General features: G+C 42.5%; 1 protein-coding gene across 1 annotated transcript in view; it reads right to left on the bottom strand.

Moving 5' to 3' along the window:
- Positions 1 to 20,996, bottom strand: part of PTPRH (protein tyrosine phosphatase receptor type H) — a 200,480-nt gene extending 179,484 nt beyond the window's left edge. Inside the window, exon 1 of the mRNA XM_040428959.1 lies at positions 20,736 to 20,996. Coding sequence (XP_040284893.1) covers positions 20,736 to 20,789 — 54 coding nt within the window. The 5' untranslated portion in view covers positions 20,790 to 20,996. The remainder of the gene's footprint in view (positions 1 to 20,735) is intronic.
- Between the last annotated feature and the right edge of the window lie 725 nt (positions 20,997 to 21,721).

Raw genomic sequence — 21,721 nt, 5'->3', positions numbered from 1 at the left:
GGCTCCAATCCTGGTTTTGGCTCACAATCACTGATGGAAATCACTGACCAAACACTGAGGTGTGAACGAGGCTTAACATTGCAATTGCCACTTAGTGTCCACCGATTGGACATTGTCAGCTGAGTGACGTTCACTCCCTTTTGAGCACTGAGTGGTGGAGACGCCCTCTTGGCTATGCGCAGCTACATCTGCATACTGGAAATATCGAGCCGATAATTTAAGAATGAGCAAAGGGGATCCTGAGAGAAAAATGAGTGGAGTGGCTTGAGGGAGGGAGTCACAGACATTGTAAAGTTTTAGTAGAGGGTGAATCCCTGACTCATAAAATGCCTCCTCTTGTCATAACATCGCATATCAGTTTTCTTGACATTGTTCCTTTAAGTAGCTTTGCAAGTCTTCTCCATTACTTATTTTGTAATGATTTTGGACCGTTTTGTTGTCTAAACTGGTTTCCTGTTACAGACCGTAGTGCACTGTGGGAGCGTAGAGGACAGATCCATAATTAGAGGGGAGCTCCTGGGTTACGTCTCACAGCAGAAACAGCCGAATTGTGGATAAAGCTAATTATGCGCTTTTTTTATATATTTCAAGTAAAATGGTACAGTGGAATCCCAATTTAGAGCGTTTTATTGTGCGCTTTTTTAACCAGTGGGTGTTCACTTCAATGCAAAGCTGAATTTCAGCTTGAGGTTTTTGAAGCAGATCGGCGCCAAAAAATACATTGAAAACACACAAAATGTATAGACTAGAGCTGTTTTTTTCAGCTTCCCATTCATTTCAGTGGGAGATTTAGCTCCGATTCCACCCCAAGATAGGGCATGCTGCTTCTTATTTAGGGCGCATGCACACGACCGTATTTTGTTTCAGTGTCCGTTCCGTTTTCTTGGGGGAGGATGGGACACAGACCAGTTCATTTAAATTTCCGCATCTGTATGTCCATCTGTAGCCCCGCAAAAAAGATAGAACATGTCCTATTCTCGTCTGTTTGGCGGACAAGGATAGGCATTGGTGCAATACAGATGTGTTTCGCGGACCGCAAAATACATACGGTCGTGTGCATGAGCCCTTACACGTAAAAAAAAGCAAGTGCTGCTTCCCATTGTTACGAATAAGAGGCTGTTTTGAGGCATTTTTTGGAGATAATTTTGAGGCAGAAACACTCCAAAATCAGCACCATAAAACTCCATGCATCCCTGCAAAACTGCAATGTGAACAGAGCCTATAGCGGTGTACTACAGTAATCCACAACTCGTCAAAGAAGTCCTGGTGTTATCATCCATTTAGGTCTGCAGCATTTCTGTTAGACGTTCAGTTAAATGCAATCACTTGTCCCCGATGCATAAAACCAGATTATTCCATTTTAAGGAATAGGTCATAAAGGGTGGTAGATAGCAGTTTACAACTGAACATACATTATGTTATTTTTGGTCAATGGAAAATACAGTACGTTCACCCTTCAGTTCACATTAAAAAGTGGAACACACCTGGGTTTCGCACAGCGGCATCGAGTGAAATACAAATATAATATGAATATCTATCAGCTGTCCTCTTTTGATTGCCAATACTTTGTTTCTTTTATATGGAATGATTACAATATATATATATATATATATATATATATATATATATATATACACATATACACACACACACACACACACACACCTCAAAAAAATAAAGGGAACACTTAAACAACACAATGTAACTCCAAGTCAATCACACTTCTGTGAAATCAAACTGTCCACTTAGGAAGCAACACTGAGTGACAATCAATTTCACATGCTGTTGTGCAAATGGGATAGACAACAGGTGGAAATTATAGGCAATTAGCAAGACACCCCCAATAAAGGAGTGGTTCTGCAGGTGGTAACCACAGACCACTTCTCAGTTCCTATGCTTCCTGGCTGATGTTTTGGTCACTTTTGAATGCTGGCGGTGCTTTCACTCTAGTGGTAGCATGAGACGGAGTCTACAACCCACACAAGTGGCTCAGGTAGTGCAGCTTATCCAGGATGGCACATCAATGCGAGCTGTGGCAAGAAGGTTTGCTGTGTTTGTCAGCGAAGTGTCTAGACCATGGAGGCGCTACCAGGAGACAGGCCAGTACATCAGGAGACGTGGAGGAGGCCGTAGGAGGGCTACAACCCAGCAGCAAAACCGCTACCTCCGCCTTTGTGCAAGGAGGAACAGGAGGAGCACTGCCAGAGCCCTGCAAAATGACCTCCAGCAGGCCACAAATGTGCATGTGTCTGCTCAAACGGTCAGAAACAGACTCCATGAGGGCCCGACGTCCACAGGTGGGGGTTGTGCTTACAGCCCAACACTGTGCAGGACGTTTGGCATTTGCCAGAGAACACCAAGATTGGCAAATTCGCCACTGGAGCCCTGTGCTCTTCACAGATGAAAGCAGGTTCACACTGAGCACATGTGACAGACGTGACAGAGTCTGTACTGTGTGTATATATAATATACACACTGCTCAAAAAAATAAAGGGAACACAAAAATAACACATCCTACATCTGAGTTAATTAAATATTCTTCTGAAATACTTTGTTCTTTACATAGTTGAATGTGCTGACAACAAAATCACACAAAAATATAAAAAAATGGAAATCAAATTTTTCAACCCATGGAGGTCTGGATTTGGAGTCACACTCAAAATTAAAGTGGAAAAACACACTACAGGCTGATCCAACTTTGATGTAATGTCCTTAAAACAAGTCAAAATGAGGCTCAGTAGTGTGTGTGGCCTCCACGTGCCTGTATGACCTCCCTACAACGCCTGTGCATGCTCCTGATGAGGTGGCGGACGGTCTCCTGAGGGATCTCCTCCCAGACCTGGACTAAAGCATCTGCCAACTCCTGGACAGTCTGTGGTGCAACGTGACGTTGGTGGATAGAGCGAGACCTGATGTCCCAGATGTGCTCAATTGGATTCAGGACTGGGGAACGGGCGGGCCAGTCCATAGCATCAATGCCTTCATCTTGCAGGAACTGCTGACACACTCCAGCCACATGAGGTCTAGCATTGTCTTGCATTAGGAGGAACCCAGGGCCAACCGCACCAGCATATGGTCTCACAAGGGGTCTGAGGATCTCATCTCGGTACCTAATGGCAGTCAGGCTACCTCTGGCGAGCACGTGGAGGGCTGTGCGGCCCTCCAAAGAAATGCCACTCCACACCATTACTGACCCAATGCCAAACCGGTCATGCTGGAGGATGTTGCAGGCAGAAGAACGTATTCCACAGCGTCTCCAGACTCTGTCACGTCTGTCACATGTGCTCAGTGTGAACCTGCTTTCATCTGTGAAGAGCACAGGGCGCCAGTGGCGAATTTGCCAATCTTGGTGTTCTCTGGCAAATGTCAAACGTCCTGCACGGTGTTGGGCTGTAAGCACAGCCCCACCTGTGGACGTCGGGCCCTCATATCACCCACATGGAGTCTGTTTCTGACCGTTTGAGCAGACACATGCACATTTGTGGCCTGCTGGAGGTCATTTTGCAGGGCTCTGGCAGTGCACAAAGGCGGAGGTAGGTAGCAGTCCTGCTGCTGGGTTGTTGCCCTCCTACACGTCTCCTGATGTACTGGCCTGTCTCCTGGTAGCGCCTCCATGCTCTGGACTCTACGCTGACAGACACAGCAAACCTTCTTGCCACAGCTCGCATTGATGTGCCATCCTGGATAAGCTGCACTACCTGAGCCACTTGTGTGGGTTGTAGACTCCGTCTCATGCTACCACTAGAGTGAAAGCACCGGCAGCATTCAAAAGTGACCAAAACATCAGCCAGGAAGCATAGGAACTGAGAAGTGGTCTGTGGTCACCACCTGCAGAACCACTCCATGCAGTTAATCCGCCCCTGCTTGTTAGCGATCATCTTGCAGTGTAATACTGCCCATTCATCGGGCAAGCCAAATCTTTTGACATGTTAAAAAACAATTGTTTGCAGGCGGCAGATTGTGGTGTCTAATCAAACGAAGCAAACCACTATATAGCATGGGGACGAGCGATGGCATAGCAATTACTCTTCCTAATGCTGTGGAGGAGATCGCTAGATGTAATAGCTGCAGTCTCCACCGCTAACGAGCTGGTGATTGCCGAGATGGAACGCTTCCCTCTCGACAATTGTCTGCCACATCGGCCTTGTACTACAGCCTTAAAGAGGACCTTTCACCTCTCCTGACTTGTCTGTTTTAATAGCTACATGCATTCCCCCTGTAATAACAATTTTAGATCATCTATTCTTATGTCTTTATGATGTGCTATTCTTTATTATTTCTACTTGAAGTTATGAATGAACCGCTAGCAGTCTGCAGTAAGGCTACAGAGGGGAGGTAATAAGTTGGGGGGGGGGGGGGTGTATCTGCACAGTCTGAAAATAGCAGCACTAATTGAATAGAGTGAGTCTGTGCAGGTACACCCCCCCAACTGGTTACATCCCCTCTGTACCCTTACTACAGACTGCTAGTAATTCATTCATAACATCTAGTAGAAATAATAAAAGGAATGGCACAACATAGAGACATAAGAATAGATGCTCCAGAATTGTTATAACATGGGGAATGCATGAAGCTATTAAAACAGGCATGTCAGGAGTGGTGACAAGTCCTCTTTAACCCATTCACTACCAGCACCGTACATGTAAGGAAACAGAAATGCGGGACAGAAGTCTCCAGCACAGTTCAGGTATGACATGCTGATCAGGCGGTTGCAGGAGCTGCTTCCGCCCGATCAGAGGCAGGGGCCCGGCTGTCACTGATGCTGGCGCATTAACACTTGCACGGCCGCTGTCAGCGCTGACCGCGGCAGGTGCGGTATCCTCACGGGTGCGCTGCTGTGACGGGGACCCCATGGCAGGGAAGGCATCGTGGCTGCCTTCCGGGAGAGCCTGTGAGATCCAGCCCCCTGGATCTCACAGGCAAGCAGGCTGTAAGCGTATTACAGTGGTAATACACTTACAGCCAATGCATTACAATACAGAAGTATTGTAATGCATTGTAAAGGGGATCAGACCCCAAAAAGTTGAAGCCCCAGAGTGGGACAAAAAATAGTTTTCAAAAAAAGTAAAAAAAAAAAAAGTTTAAAAAAAAAACTGTAAAGTTTCATCCGAGCGGCTCGGATGCGGACCCTTTCACTTCAATGGGGCCGCAAAAGATGCCCGCATCTGTTGCTCCATTCCGTGGCCCCGCAAAAAAAATAGAACATGTCCTATTCTTGTCTTTTTTGCGGACAAGAATAGGCATTTCTACAATGGGCTGCCCGTTCCGTTAATTTCGGAAGGCACACGGGCGGCTTCCGTTTTTTGCGGCTCTGCGGTTTGCGGACCGCAAAAAACGCAACGGTCGTGTGCATAAGGCCTAAAGTAAAAAAATAAAAAATACAAAAAAATACATATTAGGTATCGCCGTGTCCGTATCGACTGGATCTATAAAAATATCACATGACCTAACCCCTCAAGTGAACACCGTCCAAAAAAAAAAACAGTGCTAAAATTTTTTTATTTTTTTTGTCACCTTACATCACTAAAAGTGCAACACCAAGCGATCAAAAAGGCGTATGCCCCCCAAAATAGTACCAATCTAACCATCAACTCATCCCGCAAAAAATGAGCCCCTACCTAAGACAATTTCCCCAAAAAATAAAAAAAACTATTGCTCTCAGACTATGGAGACACTAAAATCCGATTTTTTTTTTTGTTTCAAAAATGCTTTTATTGTGTTAAATGTTAAAAAAAAAAAAAAAAAAAAGTAGACATATTAGGTATCGCCGCATCCGTAACAACCTACTCTATAAAAATTACCTAACCCCTCGGGTGAACACCGTAAAAAAATAAAATAAAAAAAGCCATTTTTTGTCACCTTACATCACAAAAAGTGTAATACCAAGCAATCAAAAAGTCATATGCACCCCAAAATAGTACCAATCAAACCGTCTTCTCATGCCACAAAAAAATTAAACCCTACCTAAGACCATAGCCCAAAAAAAAAAAAAACTATGGCTGTCAGAATATGGAGACACTGAGACATGATTTTTTAAAATAAAAAAAAATGCTGTTATTGTGTAAAACATAAATAAAAAGTATACATATTAGGTATCGCCGCATCCATAAGAACCTGCTGTATAAAAATATCACATGAACAAACCCCTCAGATAAACACCATAAAAAATAAAAACGGTGCAAAAAGCCATTTTTCTCACCTTACATTACAAAAAGTGCAATAGCAAGCGATCAAAAAGTCATATGCACCTTAAAATAGTACCAATCAAACTGTCATCTCATCCTGCAAAAAATGAGCCCAAAAAATTAAAAATAAACTATGGCTTTTAGAATATAGAGACACTAAAAAAATATAATAAAAAAAAAATATGCTTTATTATGTAAAACTAAAAACAACCAAAATTTTTTGGGTATTGTCGCATCCATAACAACCTGATCTATAAAAATAGCACATGATCTAACCTGTCAGATGAACACTGTAAATAACAAAAAATCTAAATGGTGCCAAAAACAGCTATTTTTTGTTACATTGCCTCACAAAAAGTGTAATATAGAGCAACCAAAAATCCCTAAAATAGTACCCAAAAAAAAAACTCTAGGGGTGCATCAGGGGGGGTCTTCAAATGGGACATGGCAGCTTAAAATTATCCCAGTGAAATCTGCTTTCCAAAAACCATATGGTGTTCCTTTCCTTCTGCGCAATGCTGTATGCCCGTACAGCAGTTTACAACCACATATGGGGTGTTTCTGTAAACTACAGAATAAGGGCAATAAATATTGAGTTTTGTTTGGCTGTTAACCCTTGCTTTGTTAGTGGAAAAATATTGATTAAAACGGAAAATCTGCCAAAAAAGTAAAATTCTGAAATTTCACCTCCATTTTCCATTAATTCTTGTGGAACACCTAAAGGGTTAACAAAGTTTGTAAAATCAGTTTTGAATACCTTGAGGGTGAAATTTCTAAAATGGGGTCATTTTGGGGTGGTTTCTATTATTTAAGCCTCACACAGTGACTTCAGACCTGAACTGGTCCTTAAAAAGTGGGTTTTGGAAATTTTTTGAAAAATTTCAAGATTTGCTTCTAAACTTCTAAGCCTTCTAACGTCCCCAAAAAATAAAATGGCATTCCCAAAATGATCCAAACATGAAGTAGACATATGGGGAATGTAAAGTAGTAACTATTTTTGGCGTTATTACTATTATAACAGTAGAGAAATTGAAATTTGAAAATTTGCAAATTTTTTTAAAAATTTGGAAAATTTTTGTATTTTTTTATAAATAAAAATGAAATTTTATTACTCAATTTTACCACTGTCATGAAGTACAATAGGTGATGAGAAAACAATCTCAGAATGGCCTGAATAAGTAAAAGTGTTTTACCACATAAACTGACACGTCAGATTTAGGCCCCCTGCACACGAACGTGTGCTTCCCGTTGCCATATTGCAGACCGCATTTGCGGATCCACAATACACAGGTGACGTTCCGTGGGCATTCCGCATCATGGATGCGGAGCAATTCACTTAAATGGGTCCGCAAATCCGGAGATGCGGAATGGTACGGAACGGAAGCACGGAACGGAACCCTACGGAAGCACTATCTTTTTGCGGAACGGCCGGATCGCGGACCCATTCAAGTGAATGGGTCAGCGATCCGCTGTGGCTGTCCCACGGAATGTGTTTGTGAATTGCGGCCCGCATTTTGCAGCCTGCAGCACGACCACGGGGTGCACAAGTTCGTGTGCAGGGCGCCTTACAAAAATCGGCCTGCAATTTAAGGTGAAAAGTGGCTTGGTAGTGAAGGGGTTAAGGGTGCTGATTAGTTGACATGTTTCGGATGCATCTTATCAAAACATGCCTGTTTGTATTTTTTTCACTTGGCTGATTTTTAACATGCTTGAATAAATCTTGGATGTTTTTATGGCAATCGGAGGCTGGATTTTTCTACATTTGCTTGATGTGGGTGCTGTCCTGCATTTTCCATGCCCCGAGTTCCTCTTTGTGAGCTAGCTATTTGGATCTTTGGATTCATCGTCTGCCATGTCTCATTGATCTTCAGTAGTTGTCTCCTGTTATATAAGTGGTCTTACAAAAAATGCCTTATTGGCCAAAGCATCCAATAAAGGTTTGGCTTAAAGGGGTTATCCAAGATTATTAAATCACCCACGATGCCCCAGACTGCCATTGGCCGCCCCAACCCCCCCAACCCCTTCCGACACCGGATGTTTTCATCCGCGCACAAGGAGAAGCAGCAGCGGCGGCGGTGCGGGGACCAGGAGCAGTGCGAGGTAAGTATATTCAGTGTGAGGGGCACAGGCATATGGGAGGATTTTATAGTCTTGGATAACCCCTTTAATTGTATTGGAGACATTATAAGTTGTTTCAAACCAATTACAATGGCCAGCAGGGACAATGTTTCTCCTAGATCCTTTAGGAGCACTGGTCCATTGTTTTTATCATTTGTACCGTGTGCAAATAAAAACCAGAGGTTTAAGGCAAAGTCAAGGATAAAGTTTTATTTAATAAAATATAAAAAAAAAATCCCTTTAACATAGAAGCAAATGACTTTAATACCCTCAGCTAAATTTGCAACCACAGAAACAAAAAGTGTGGTGCATGGTGTGTTTCCAAAGTTGTTGACGCTGTTGAATAACGCTTCCGACCGCATTCCATTCTCTTTCCACTTTGTGCACCCCATTCAGGGCTCCTCCCTGATCCCCGTTTAACAATGTAGTCAGTGATCATAGCTGTGACTTACTGGAACTGAATAGCAAGCGACACAGAATCCTTACACAGATGTACCAGCCAGCATATACTGAATAGGCTTAAGTCTATGGTAACGAGATGGTGGATATTCCCTTTAGGTTTCAGTTCCTTATATCGCAAATTGTGATAAAATTGTCAACTTTCCTTTTCTCTTTCAGTTCTATTGAAAGTAGCTTATATTTTAGTTCCCCCCCCCCCCACCCCTTTTCTTTAATGTCCCTTTCTTATTGCAAAAAAGGACTTTACCCACCGTGCCACCCACGCTGGCAGCTGCCTTCTAGGATCCTTCTTCTGACACTTTTTTTTGCCCTTCCTTGAGGAATATTCCTTCTATGTAATTAAACCTTTTAGAACAGGCATGCTCAACCTGCGGCCCTCCAGCTGTTGCAAAACTACAACTCCCAGCATGCCCAAACATCAGCCTACAGCAGAACATTGTGGGAGTTGTAGTTTTACAACAGCTGGAGGGCCGCAGGTTGAGCATGCCTGTTTTAAAATAATGGGAGCAGTAGAGCAAAAGTTGTCAAAGGAGAGATGTTAGCAAATGGATAATCAGAACATCTGAATTTAAAGGGGCTTTACAGTGTCTTCATATCAATGACTAAAGATGGGCGAATTTCTTGAAATTTGTTTTGGGTCAGATTCATTGTCAGTGTCGATTCAGGTACAAATAAATTCGATCCAAATCGAAAGTGCCACAATTGCCATAAAAAGTCATGTATGACACTCTGGGGTATCCTAGCACTGTATTCAACCCCTTTCAAACTCTTTAATGCCAAGACACCATTAATAATGTCACCAGTGATACTGTATATGGTTATGGGTGAATGGATCATAGCGGGTGGTAACAGCCTGTTTAATAACAAACCACACTGTAAATAAAATGTAAAATTAAAAGTGATCCCGATATGGTGGCAGATCCGTTCTTCTGTGTTCTCTAATCTGTAAAAGAGTGGCCACGGCTTTGAGTGATTCATCTGAAGCTAATTGCAAAAGTATGGGATTCACTAGAATTTGTAAGAAATTTGCTCCTCTCTATTGATGACCTATCCTCAAGAGAAGTCATCTTAAGTCCAGCACCTGTCACCATCACCGATAAGGCTACATGCACACGACCATGCCGTGTTTTGCGGTCCGCAAATTGTGTGTCTGCAAAACACGGATGCCGTCCATGTGCATTCTGCAATTTGCGGAACGGAAGGGGCCACCCATTATAGAAATGCCTATTCTTGTCCGCAAAACAGACAAGAATAGGACATGTTCTATTCTTTTTGCGGTGCCAAGGAACGGAGGGAGGGATGTAGACAGCACACAAAGTGTAGTGCGCATCTTTTGCGGCCCCGTTGAAGTGAATGGATCTGCATCTGAGCTGCAAAAAATGCGTCTCGGATGCGGACCAAGACAACAGTCCTGTGCATGAGGCCTAAAGCTGTAATCTTCCACCGCCGCCACCAACACAGTAGACGCAGCGGGAAGCAGAAAGCTCCATCCACTGTGCGGTGTCCGTGCTTACTGCGGCTCATCTCCCATACAACATGTCTATATGGACCAGAGTGAATTGGTTCTTGGAAAAAAAATATAGACATTTTGTTCTCACCCTAGACAACTCTTTCAGTATAAAATAAAAGAGCGAGACTGGTATTTCCAGTCATAGTTTGGACATGCCCTTACCCCCTCTGTGAGCTGAGGAATCTTGTTTGTGCGGTACTATTATTAGAAGGACTCTACATATATACCCGTGTAGTATGGCAAGTGTCATTAATCGTACTTCCTTTCACTTTTTCACTGTCTTTACTATTTTACCCTAAGGTTACTCTGGTCTGTAAACCGGTAATTCCAGTTTACCACTTCTGTTAACAATGTATTCTCCTTGAAACGACACAGACTTAAAAAAACAAAAAAGAAAGAACTTCTCAAATTCCTGAACGTGGATTAATTAACTTGTACATCAGCAGGAAGAACTCCAATTCACTGCAGTGTCACTAGCATGTAAAGCTGCGAAGCAGTTACATAGACAGATGTAATGGATAAGTTCATTATGGATAATATTAATCTAGATTATAAAACCGATGTTGAATTAAGGGCATAACATATTATAAAACTCTATCATTAATTGAATCTTACAAAAACATATATATATATATATATATATATATATATATATAGATAGATAGATAGAGAGAGAGAGAGCTGTACGGCTATGCTGTTGTCTATTTGAGGTGTTCGGTTCGTCCTGAAGGAAATGAAGCCTGTGATTTGAAGTACAATGCTAATGAATAGGATTGTACACTTTTCCTTACACACATTGGGGGGGGAATAAAAAAAAATGCAAAAAGTCGCAAAATTTTGCACAAGTGAGTGCAAAAAAGCCGCAAGATTTTGCGCAGTCGCTTAGATTTTGCACAAGCGAGTGCAAAATATTGTAAAAGCCCTATTTTTGTGACTTTTTGACACCAGAATTCTGGAGTGAAGGTATGATAAATCAGGGCCATTGTGTTTGTTAATGGAAAGGTTTTGTTGTTCTTTTTGCCTTCTTTCCATTTTAAGGAGTTCTCCACATTTCCTATACTAAAAAAAGAATAGGTTTCACTGTATGGCTTTGCCCAATTTTTTCAGCAGCAAAACCCAGGAAAAAAAAATTGCAATATGGGCTGGTTTCACACACAGGGGCACATTTGTTAAGACCGGCGTCTAAAGCCCTGAACTGGCGGTGGATCCGCCACAGTTATGTAGAGATGCCAGACTTCCTAGAAGTCTTACATTTAGACCATTTTCTACTCCTAAAACAAGCAGGTAAATGACCGTCCACATCACGCCCATTTTTTTAGATCTGGTGTGAGTGGGAAAAGTATTAGATTGTTTTGCTGAAAAAAAGAACATTTTTTTGTGGTGTTCTTTAGGTTTTTTTAACAGCATTTTTCTTTTGCATGATTTTATTGTTCCCAGGTGTTACTTTAAAGTCCATAATATATACTACATACAATGCATTTTGGTTCATGATTTTTGGCAGTCTTTTTTTTTTTGGGGGGGGGGGGGGGGGGGGAGGGGGAAGGGGGGGGGGGTCAGTGTCGTTTTTTCTCGTGCTTTAAATATAGTGGTTTGCCCATAGGCTTTTCTAAAGGACTTGGACAACATCACAAAAATGCTGATGTCTAATTGTAATCATCTGTAATATGGCCCCATGCTCATCATAAAATATCTATATATGTACAGCATATTGTGGAAAGGGGGGTAAGCTCTTTAATCTGTGGCAGATGAGGATCTAGTCCTGTGTGGGTAAAATGATGACAGACACACACACACAATACTACTGTAGTGCACGGTCACACACAAGCCTCAGTAGTCAGTATGAAAACGGCCTTTGTCTTTTTCTGCCTTATTCTGCTCCATTTCCCCTTGTGACATGAGATCTCTGTGCTCCATTTCTGAAGAATGATCTTAAAACTGTACTTCTGCTGCCATGTGACTTACGGCACATATATATGTTTTTTTTGTTCTTTCAGAAAAGCACAATATGAATTTCCAATTTCATTTAAATATTGCCAATAACTAGCTATTTTGTTGTTCCACGTATAATATACTGACATACATTACAGATGAACAATCCGTCCATCAATATGCCAGACTAAACTCGCAGATCAGGGACATAGCTCAAGTCCACTGTGCACCAGTGCAGTAACTAGAATCCAATGAGTTCCTGAGCAAATTTTGACCCCCCACCCCACCCCACCCGTGCACTATACACCCCCCCCCCCCCCCCCCCCAAGCACTATACACAAAAATATAAGGTCACCTACAATTTTTAAACGTTGCAATTTGTTGGCATTTTAGATGGTTGGCTAAGTGGAAATATTTGATGAGCCACATTTATTGAAGTCTAGTGTATATACTGCCACCAGTTAGACCATAGCCTGTTCAGTATCACAGCACTTTTTTAAATCTTGATCAATGAATTTAAATCAGCCATGGAACATACAGAAATGGCTACAATGCAGGTAGTTAAAGGGGTCATCAGTATCTGATCTGTGGGGGTCCAACACCTGGCTTAAAGAGATTGCAGCACTTTTCCTAGGCCAGTAACCTCATGTTCATGGGTTTGCTTATTGTCATCTAGTACCAGAGACCTTCCCCTGTCAAAGATCTTCCTAGTAGTCAATTGCAGTGTGAACCCTCCCATTTCTCCCACTATGTATGGAATGCTTTATGATTTGGTATGAAGCAGAAGGCTATTCATACAAATCTTTTAGATTTGTCAGCTCATGGTAGAACTTCTTAAGAGCTGTTCCTTGCAGTGGCTCTCCATTCAGGCTCTAGACTGAAGACTAATAGAATATATGGACTTGGGGTTGTACAGGAATGAATAGGGAAAGACTGTTTGAATTGTAGAATATTACAGAATAAATTACATTACTTACTACATCAGTGTTTAGTAACTGTAGAAATAGACATATAGTACCAACCATATGAACACTGAATATTTACCATTGTTTCTAGGAACAAGGACCATCATGGAGGATAAAAGGTAGAAATTTCTCACTAATTAATTTAAATTTGATTAAAAGCAAATAATACCATAAATTCTCCATTACTGCATCACCTTATAGGCTGATGAACACTGGCACGGAGACTATTCGGCAATGCATGGGGCCAGTACGGCTCCTTTAGCACAGAGCTTCTAGCCTGTATGCAATGCTGTACAGACTCTGTTGGACTCCATATGAACGAAGATATTTTTCCATAGAAGTAATAATTCTAGGGTAGATTACCTCCTTATACACTCACCTAAAGAATTATTAGGAACACCATACTAATACGGTGTTGGACCCCCTTTTGCCTTCAGAACTGCCTTAATTCTACGTGGCATTGATTCCACAAGGTGCTGATAGCATTCTTTAGAAATGTTGGCCCATATTGATAGGATAGCATCTTGCAGTTGATGGAGATTTGAGGGATGCACATCCAGGGCACGAAGCTCCCGTTCCACCACATCCCAAAGATGCTCTATTGGGTTGAGATCTGGTGACTGTGGGGGCCATTTTAGTACAGTGAACTCATTGTCATGTTCAAGAAACCAATTTGAAATGATTTGAGCTTTGTGACATGGTGCATTATCCTGCTGGAAGTAGCCATCAGAGGATGGGTACATGGTGGTCATGAAGAGATGGACATGGTCAGAAACAATGCTCAGGTAGCCCGTGGCATTTAAACGATGCCCAATTGGCACTAAGTGTGCCCAGAAAACATCCTCCACACCATTACACCACCACCACCAGCCTGCACAGTGGTAACAAGGCATGATGGATACATGTTCTCATTTTGTTTACGCCAAATTCGGACTCTACCATTTGAATGTCTCAACAGAAATTGAGACTCATCAGACCAGGCAACATTTTTCCAGTCTTCAACAGTCCAATTTTGGTGAGCTCGTGCAAATTGTAGCCTCTTTTTCCTATTTGTAGTGGAGATGAGTGGTACCCGGTGGGGTCTTCTGCTGTGGTAGCCCATCCGCCTCAAGGTTGTGCGTGTTGTGGCTTCACAAATGCTTTGTTGCATACCTCGGTTGTAACGAGTGGTTATTTCAGTCAACGTTGCTCTTCTATCAGCTTGAATCAGTCGGCCCATTCTCCTCTGACCTCTAGCATCCACAAGGCATTTTTGCCCACAGGACTGCTGCATACTGGATGTTTTTCCCTTTTCACACCATTCTTTGTAAACCCTAGATATGGTTGTGCGTGAAAATCCCAGTAACTGAGCAGATTGTGAAATACTCAGACCGGCCCGTCTGGCACCAACAACCATGCCACGCTCAAAATTGCTTAAATCACCTTTCTTTCCCATTCTGACATTCAGTTTGGAGTTCAGGAGATTGTCTTTACCAGGACCACACCCCTAAATGCATTGAAGCAACTGCCATGTGATTGGTTGACTAGATAATTGCATTAATGAGAAATAGAACAGGTGTTCCTAATAATTCTTTAGGTGAGTGTATATTGAGTCTGATGGTGCATGCCATGACTTTGAAGCCTCATTTTTGAAATTGGAGACATGTGGAGGGCTTGTGCTCCTCAATGGGTGTCCAATTAAGGTTTTGTACAAAACAGAGTCATAATACCATCATGTAATATGTTATATGAGTCCAAAAACTGTGATCAAAGAGGAGGTCTTACTAGCATGATCTAAATCAGTGATTCCCCAAATTATTCCAAGCTAGGGGAACCCCTAATGCCATTCCGAAACGAAGCTTGGTATAGAAAGAGTAAGCATTACAGTATGTCATTCTGAATTTGGCATCTATGATTAGGTTCACAATCAGATTCCATTCCCTATAGAAGAGGGACAGGTCTTGTTGTTGGGGTGTTCTGGGAAACCCCTGATTAGGATTCAAGGAACCCCAGGATTACTGCGAACCCTATATGGGAAGTCCTGAGCTAAACGTAGGGTAGCCTTACACAATTCTGACAGCAGTGTATTTCAATCACTTTAGATGCTACTATAAAGAAATAAAAGTTACAGGGCTGCCACAATATTGGGGCTGGGCTAAAATTGTTACCTTTACAACCTCTAACGCGTTTCATCCATATTTATCAAACAGCTAACACATATTTGAAGCTGCTTATGAGACTCCTTGGATGACCATTTAGAATTATTTATTTCTAAGAGCTCATTCACGCTATGTTTTTTGTGCTGTCATATTACATGGATTATACAATGCATAGGAATCAGGTCTGAAAAAACACGTGGGAAATAGAAAATCTGCATCCAAACTGACTGCGGATATTCAAAAGATTTCACTCTGTAATTGTATGCAGCGTCTGATCCCGGCCCAAGACATATTAACAGTTTTGTCCATATCTAGAGTTTCAGTGTATTCATAACAGTATGCAATGAGGAAGGCCATGTTCAGCCTGAAACGTGTAAGCATAAGTGTCTTGACTGATGGATTTTAATAGGAACTTGTCATCAAAGCTGCTAATTTTAACTACTTTCCTTTGTATTCATGTAAGTAAAGGGCTATGTCACTAAAAGATGTGGGAAACGTACAACAGGTGAGTGGGAGTGCAGAGCTTATTACAGAAGGTTGCATTATTAGAGGCATTCATTATGAGGCATGTATAAGAAGGATAACTCTCAGACGGTGTTTAAAATAAAGACCATTTTTATGCACAAGTATTTATAAATCTGCCCCAAGATGTTCTCTGTAACGCTTAATTCACACAAGCGAGTTTTCCATCCGCATGGACTTTAATTATAACACTGAACGCAGTCACAGACAAGACCAATTCAAGTTTCATGTAAAACCAGTTTTTCACTGAACAGACTCTGACACATTCTGTATCGCTCATGTGAAACAGGCTATGGCTTTCTTCACACACTTTGGCAATTTTTGCAGGGCTTGTAAAAAAAATAAAATAATGAATTTGGTCTCACACACAGCTTTTTATGGCAGTGTTTTGACCCAAAGTAAGAAGTGGATCCAGCAGGAAGGAGAAGTATAGGTGTAGTGTCCCACTTATGTGTGTATGGGCCACTCCAAATTGCTATATGCCCTTTCAGGTCATCTTGCACTAATCATTGTATTTTCCTTTGTTAATGCTGCTAAATTCCTATTTCAGGCTGGTGAAATGCATTACACACTACCAACAGGTCACTATAACACCATTTATATAGGTCAACCACAGGAAGTTAGGGAGGAGATTAGGAGTTAGGAGAAAGGAGAAGAGACAGACTTTGCTCTGTTCACCTGGGCCTTGCCCAGGGAGGTAAGCTACTTGAACTTTTGGAATCCAGAAGCAGGATTTAGTAATCCTACATTGTAGAGTCAAGGCCAGGCACTACTTGGACTATAGTTCAGACAACCTTTTCAAAGAATGGAGCAGAGAGTTTGCCTGCCATGATGGAGACCACCCTTGGGTTGCATACTATTAGTACTAGAGGATCCATATTATTGCAAGACTGAATAGCCAGAGCAAGATCAGGAACCAAGTAAAGTATCATCATCACTCCTGCATAAGTTAACCTGGAACCTACATACATCACCTCACAGAGCCTGCTAATTGGGATTTGCAGCTTTATCATCTATACCAAATTCATGTAAGACAAAGTACTGTTATTGAATGCTATACTTATTGCAAGATTACAAACTACAAGAAAAGTTAATGTTTGGTTCAACTACTGCCTCTCTCATCATTCAACTCTACCTCCAAATTACACTTAACAGTGCTGGCGTCATGAACACAGGGGCCCAGCCCCAAAGCACCTTAAACACCTATACCATCAAGGGCACCTCAACTTCCATCTGGCTGGTGTTCCCTGCAATAAAGAGTGCCCCAGAGGATTTAGTGTTGTCATCCCCTCCACTGCACGCCGGCCCAGGGAGCTACAGAAAAGTGAGTACAGCTACTGCACCCATTCAGCACACCACCACTCTCACCGTGCACTCTCACTACACCCCTGTGGCTCGGACGTCGTACAAGTCCTTCTTTCTATATTTTTAATTCTCTTCGAACCCACTTCTGACTCAAAAAACGGCATCAACAACTGCCGCAAAAGCTGTTGTGTACCCTTAGGCCCCTTTCACACAAACGAGTATTCAGCGTGGGTGCAAAGCGTGATGCGAATGCATTGCGACCGCACGGAATCCGGACCCATTAATTTTTAATGGGGCTGTGTACATGAGCGTTGGTTTTCACGCATCACTTGTGCGTTGTGTGAAAATCGCAGCATGTTCTATATTCTGCGTTTTTCACGCAACGCTGGCCCCGTAGAAGTGAATGGGTCTGCGTGAAAATCACATCGCATCCGCACTTGCTTGCAAGCATTCTTCACGGATGGTTGCAAAGAGATGCTGTTTGTATACCTTCAGTTTTTTATCACGCGCATGCAAAATGCATTAAATCACATTGCACCCGCATGATAAAAACTGAACAACTGAACGTGATCGCAATCAAAACTGAATTAACTTGTTTGCAAAATCGCACATTTTTCACTGAACGCATTCGCAATGCATCCGGACCTAATCCTAGATCTTGGTGTTTTTCATGAATTTTTACATCACCTTTTCTAAGTTGAAAAATGCCATGGAGAAATCGGTGCGGCAAAAACCACAGGAAGCCAAAAAAGAAAATGGAATCAGTTATCCTGGCCTTTTTTTAGTAGTAAATAAACACCAGTGCCAAATTTATGTATGTAGAGACTCTAACCAGCCGGCATCCGTGTTTTGCGGATCTGCAATTTGCAGACCACAAAACACGGCACGGTCGTGTGCATGTAACTTTAGACAGGAGTGCCCCCGTCTAATGGTCATTAAAAATGGGTACACTATAAAAAGGGCCATTCGGTGATTTAAAAGTTAAAAAATAATACTTACCTCATCCACTTCCACGCCAAGGTACACTTGCTCCTTACTAGAGACAGTAGAAACTGACGCACACAGTGCGTTGACGTCACAACACTGGGAATGTCAGGTCCTGGTGCCTCCATTGAGGAGTGAGAGTGTCCCTGCACGTTCAAGTTGATGAGGCGAGGTTAGGAGCTCAGAAAGCTGGACTATCCGGCCCAAAACCGGACCTCTGGCCACCCTACACACGGACCAAACACCGATCTTTCACAGACATCCTCACAGATGAACCACTGACTGTTTTATCACAGATGTCATCACGGACGTGTGAAAGAGGCCTTAGGCCTCGTTTACATTTCCATGTCTGTTTGATTCCATGGAAAATCTGTCCATGTTTCATCCGAGGAGATATCCGTACGAATCAGAGTTTGGTCTGTGGGTCTGCTTTTTGCCCTTTGTGTGTCATCCATATTCCATGGACATTGCCCAGCTAAAAATTTATTTCTAGAGCATCTCCTACTAATGGTCCGCGAAAAACCACTGAAAGAACATGAATGCCATATGTGTTGCGTCAGTGTTTTTTTTACGGACACATAGGCTTCAATGGGTGTGTTTAGTCCCCATCACAGACTAAAGAAGTGCATGCTCTCTTGATTTTTCAGTGGAAAACTACTAATGTGTGAACAAACACATTAAAATCAATGGGTACATGTGCTCTCCAAGGAAAATCTGGACGAAACCCGTCCATGAAAAAGAAAATGTGAATGAGGTATAAGGACATTTTCACACGGTCAGGCCTTGTTCACATTTCTGTTTTTCCCCGACGTGTGTTGTCTGCATTTTCTACGGACAGCACACGTACCCATTGATTTTAATATGTTTGTTCACACATCAGTATTTTTTTACTGACCGTGGGTCAGTGAAAAAACCACAGAGACATCCACTAGTCTGGTCTGTGATGTGGACCAAACACCCCCATTGAACCCTATGGTTCTGTGAAAATCGTGGACACAACACAGATGGCATCGGTGTTTGGTCCGTTTTTAACTGACCATTGATAGGAGATGCTTTCTAAATAAATTTTCAGCCTAGCATCGCCCGTGGAATTTGGATGATACTTGGAGGGCAAAAAACTGACACATGGCCCAAACATGGATCCTTTACGGACATGAAATATGGACTTATTTTTTCATGGACGTCAAACAGACATGGAACTAGGCCTCAGTGTTTGATCAGTGATTGTCAGCCAAAGGCAGGTGCAGGTGAAAAACACAGAACAAGTGCAAATCCTGATGACACCTTACATCTGTGTAGCCTCCACTCCTGGTTTTGACTCACAATCAATGATAACAGTTAACATCTGATCATTGCCTGCAAGGAAAAAAAAATAAAAGATAAAAATAAAAAATAATTGTGTGAAACCACCCTAGTTCCATTTCCGGAGTATTACGTGAATATACAAATAGCATCCACACCTCAGTCTTATTTGCACATCTTATAACCACAGAGTTTCCACATACTACATTCTTACCTATACAACATTACATTATAATAGATTCATATGGTAACTAGACGGACGGGTTTTCTCCATGAACTTTAGCATTAAAAATGAAGAACTGAAGACGCAAACGAAACTAAAGGCATTAGACAAAATTCATAGAAAGATTTTAAAAACTGGATCTGCGGACATTACTTGAGGCGACTCATTTTTATGTCACTTCGGATAGAAGAAAACAGCCTACGACCCCACACGCCATTACAATAGGTCTCGTCCTTATTCATATACAGGGACTGTAATTGTAGTCCCATATAAACAATGGGGGTCATTTACTCTGCACATCTCGGTGCTGGTTTTAGGCATAAAAAAGCTGCAAGACCCATTTTGCTACTTTTTAAATGACAGCATGACAATATTTTGTCACATGGGCATTTTTACTACCGGAAAACACTGTGCGTCGTCATAAATTAGGCGCGTCCTCCAGAGTAAAATGCCAGCCTTTAAAGAATTACCCCCAATATCTGTTGGACGTCATGGTCTCAGAAAAGTGCCTTATGCAGAAAACGTCTCTAAAGGTTCATTGCAGATCTGCAAAACACGGATGCCGCCCGTGTGCCTTCCGCAATTTGCATAACAGAACAGATGGCCCATTATAAAAATGCCTATTCTTGTCCACAAAATGGACAAGAATAGGACATGATCTATAATTTTTGCGGGGCCACGGAATGGAGCAACGGATGCGGACAGCACATGGAGTCCGCTGTCTGCATCTTTTGCGGACCCATTGAAGTGAACGGGTCCACACCTGAGCCGCAAAAAATGCGGCTCTGATGGGGAACTAAACCACGGTCGTGTGAAAAAGGCCATAATGTGGACATTTGTGTCCCTGGATAGTACACAACATTTCAGCATGTGCCGCACAATGGCAGATTGTGCCTTGTCAACGGGACTTAAACGTCTCACGTTGCTTCTGCGTGTATGGCGCCACTATATATACCATTTTAGAGACCGTTCTCTGTCGGCAGTTTGTATACATCAGCTCCCCATGCTCCAGTCCTTATCATCCTTATTGAGAAGTTGCTGTGAAACTACAAGTCCCAGCTGGTCATACACCTGCCATGATTACCCAGTACTTACCAGCAGCAGAGACGGTAGGTGGCATCGCCCTTGGGTGATGTAGTGAAAGGCCATTGGGGCATTGAGATTCTTGTCCAAACACGACACCTGAGAGGCTCGGATCCCCAGAGCCCTCCAGCTACACCTGCTGTGCTAGGATTCCGGATGTCCCCTGCTCCTGTCACTCTCTCATTGTCACGCAGAATGAAGCTGGGACTTTGTACTTCTAGAGCAACAGGGAAGTGAGACAGTGAAATGTCTAATAGCAGTGGCAGCAGCCGTCACACAATTCCCCTCCTCTCTGCAAGGCAGGACTTTAACCTTTTATTCCTCTATGTGAATGGCCACCTCCCTTTGCACAGTAGGAAGTTGCATCCTACTACACAAAGTTAATAACTGAGTCCAGATAGCAAACAGAGCTCTGCTACATATAGTGCCTGCCCTGAGTGAGGAAATCAAGGTGTGAGCTGATCTAGCACGCCCGGGTGCAGGTGTCTCATGTTCTTACTGAAACACGCAACACACAAAACAGGGGGAGATTTACCTAAACTGGTGCAAAAGAAACGTGGCTTAGTTACCCATAGCAACCAATCAGATTCCACCTTTCATTTTCCAAAGGAGCTCTGAAAAATGAAAGGTGGAATCCAATTGGTTGCTATAGGCAACTAAGCCAGTATTCCTTTGCATCAATTTTGATACATCTCCCAAACAGGTTCGCCCCTGGTGTTTTTTGGGCTGAAAAAATGGGGGTCATTTACAAAGACCGGCTTTTTACGTGGTCTTTCTTTAACTTTTGTGTTGGTGGATAATGTGCATAATTTATGACGACACGTGCGCCTCATTAAACATTAGGCGCACCTCCAGTAGTCCGTATGCCAGTCGTAAAAACTAATACAGGCCCTAAATGGAGTAGTTTTTCACCAACATTTACACCTGTTTCCAGACGTAAATAATGGTAAATTTGTCGGCGGACGATATCCCAGCCCCTGTTCTGCCCCTGGCACTCC

The sequence above is a fragment of the Bufo bufo genome, chromosome 1 (assembly GCF_905171765.1).
Source record: "Bufo bufo chromosome 1, aBufBuf1.1, whole genome shotgun sequence".
Lineage (NCBI taxonomy): Eukaryota > Metazoa > Chordata > Amphibia > Anura > Bufonidae > Bufo > Bufo bufo.
Note: the sequence above shows the minus strand (reverse complement) of the source record. Positions and strands in the feature narration are given on the sequence as shown.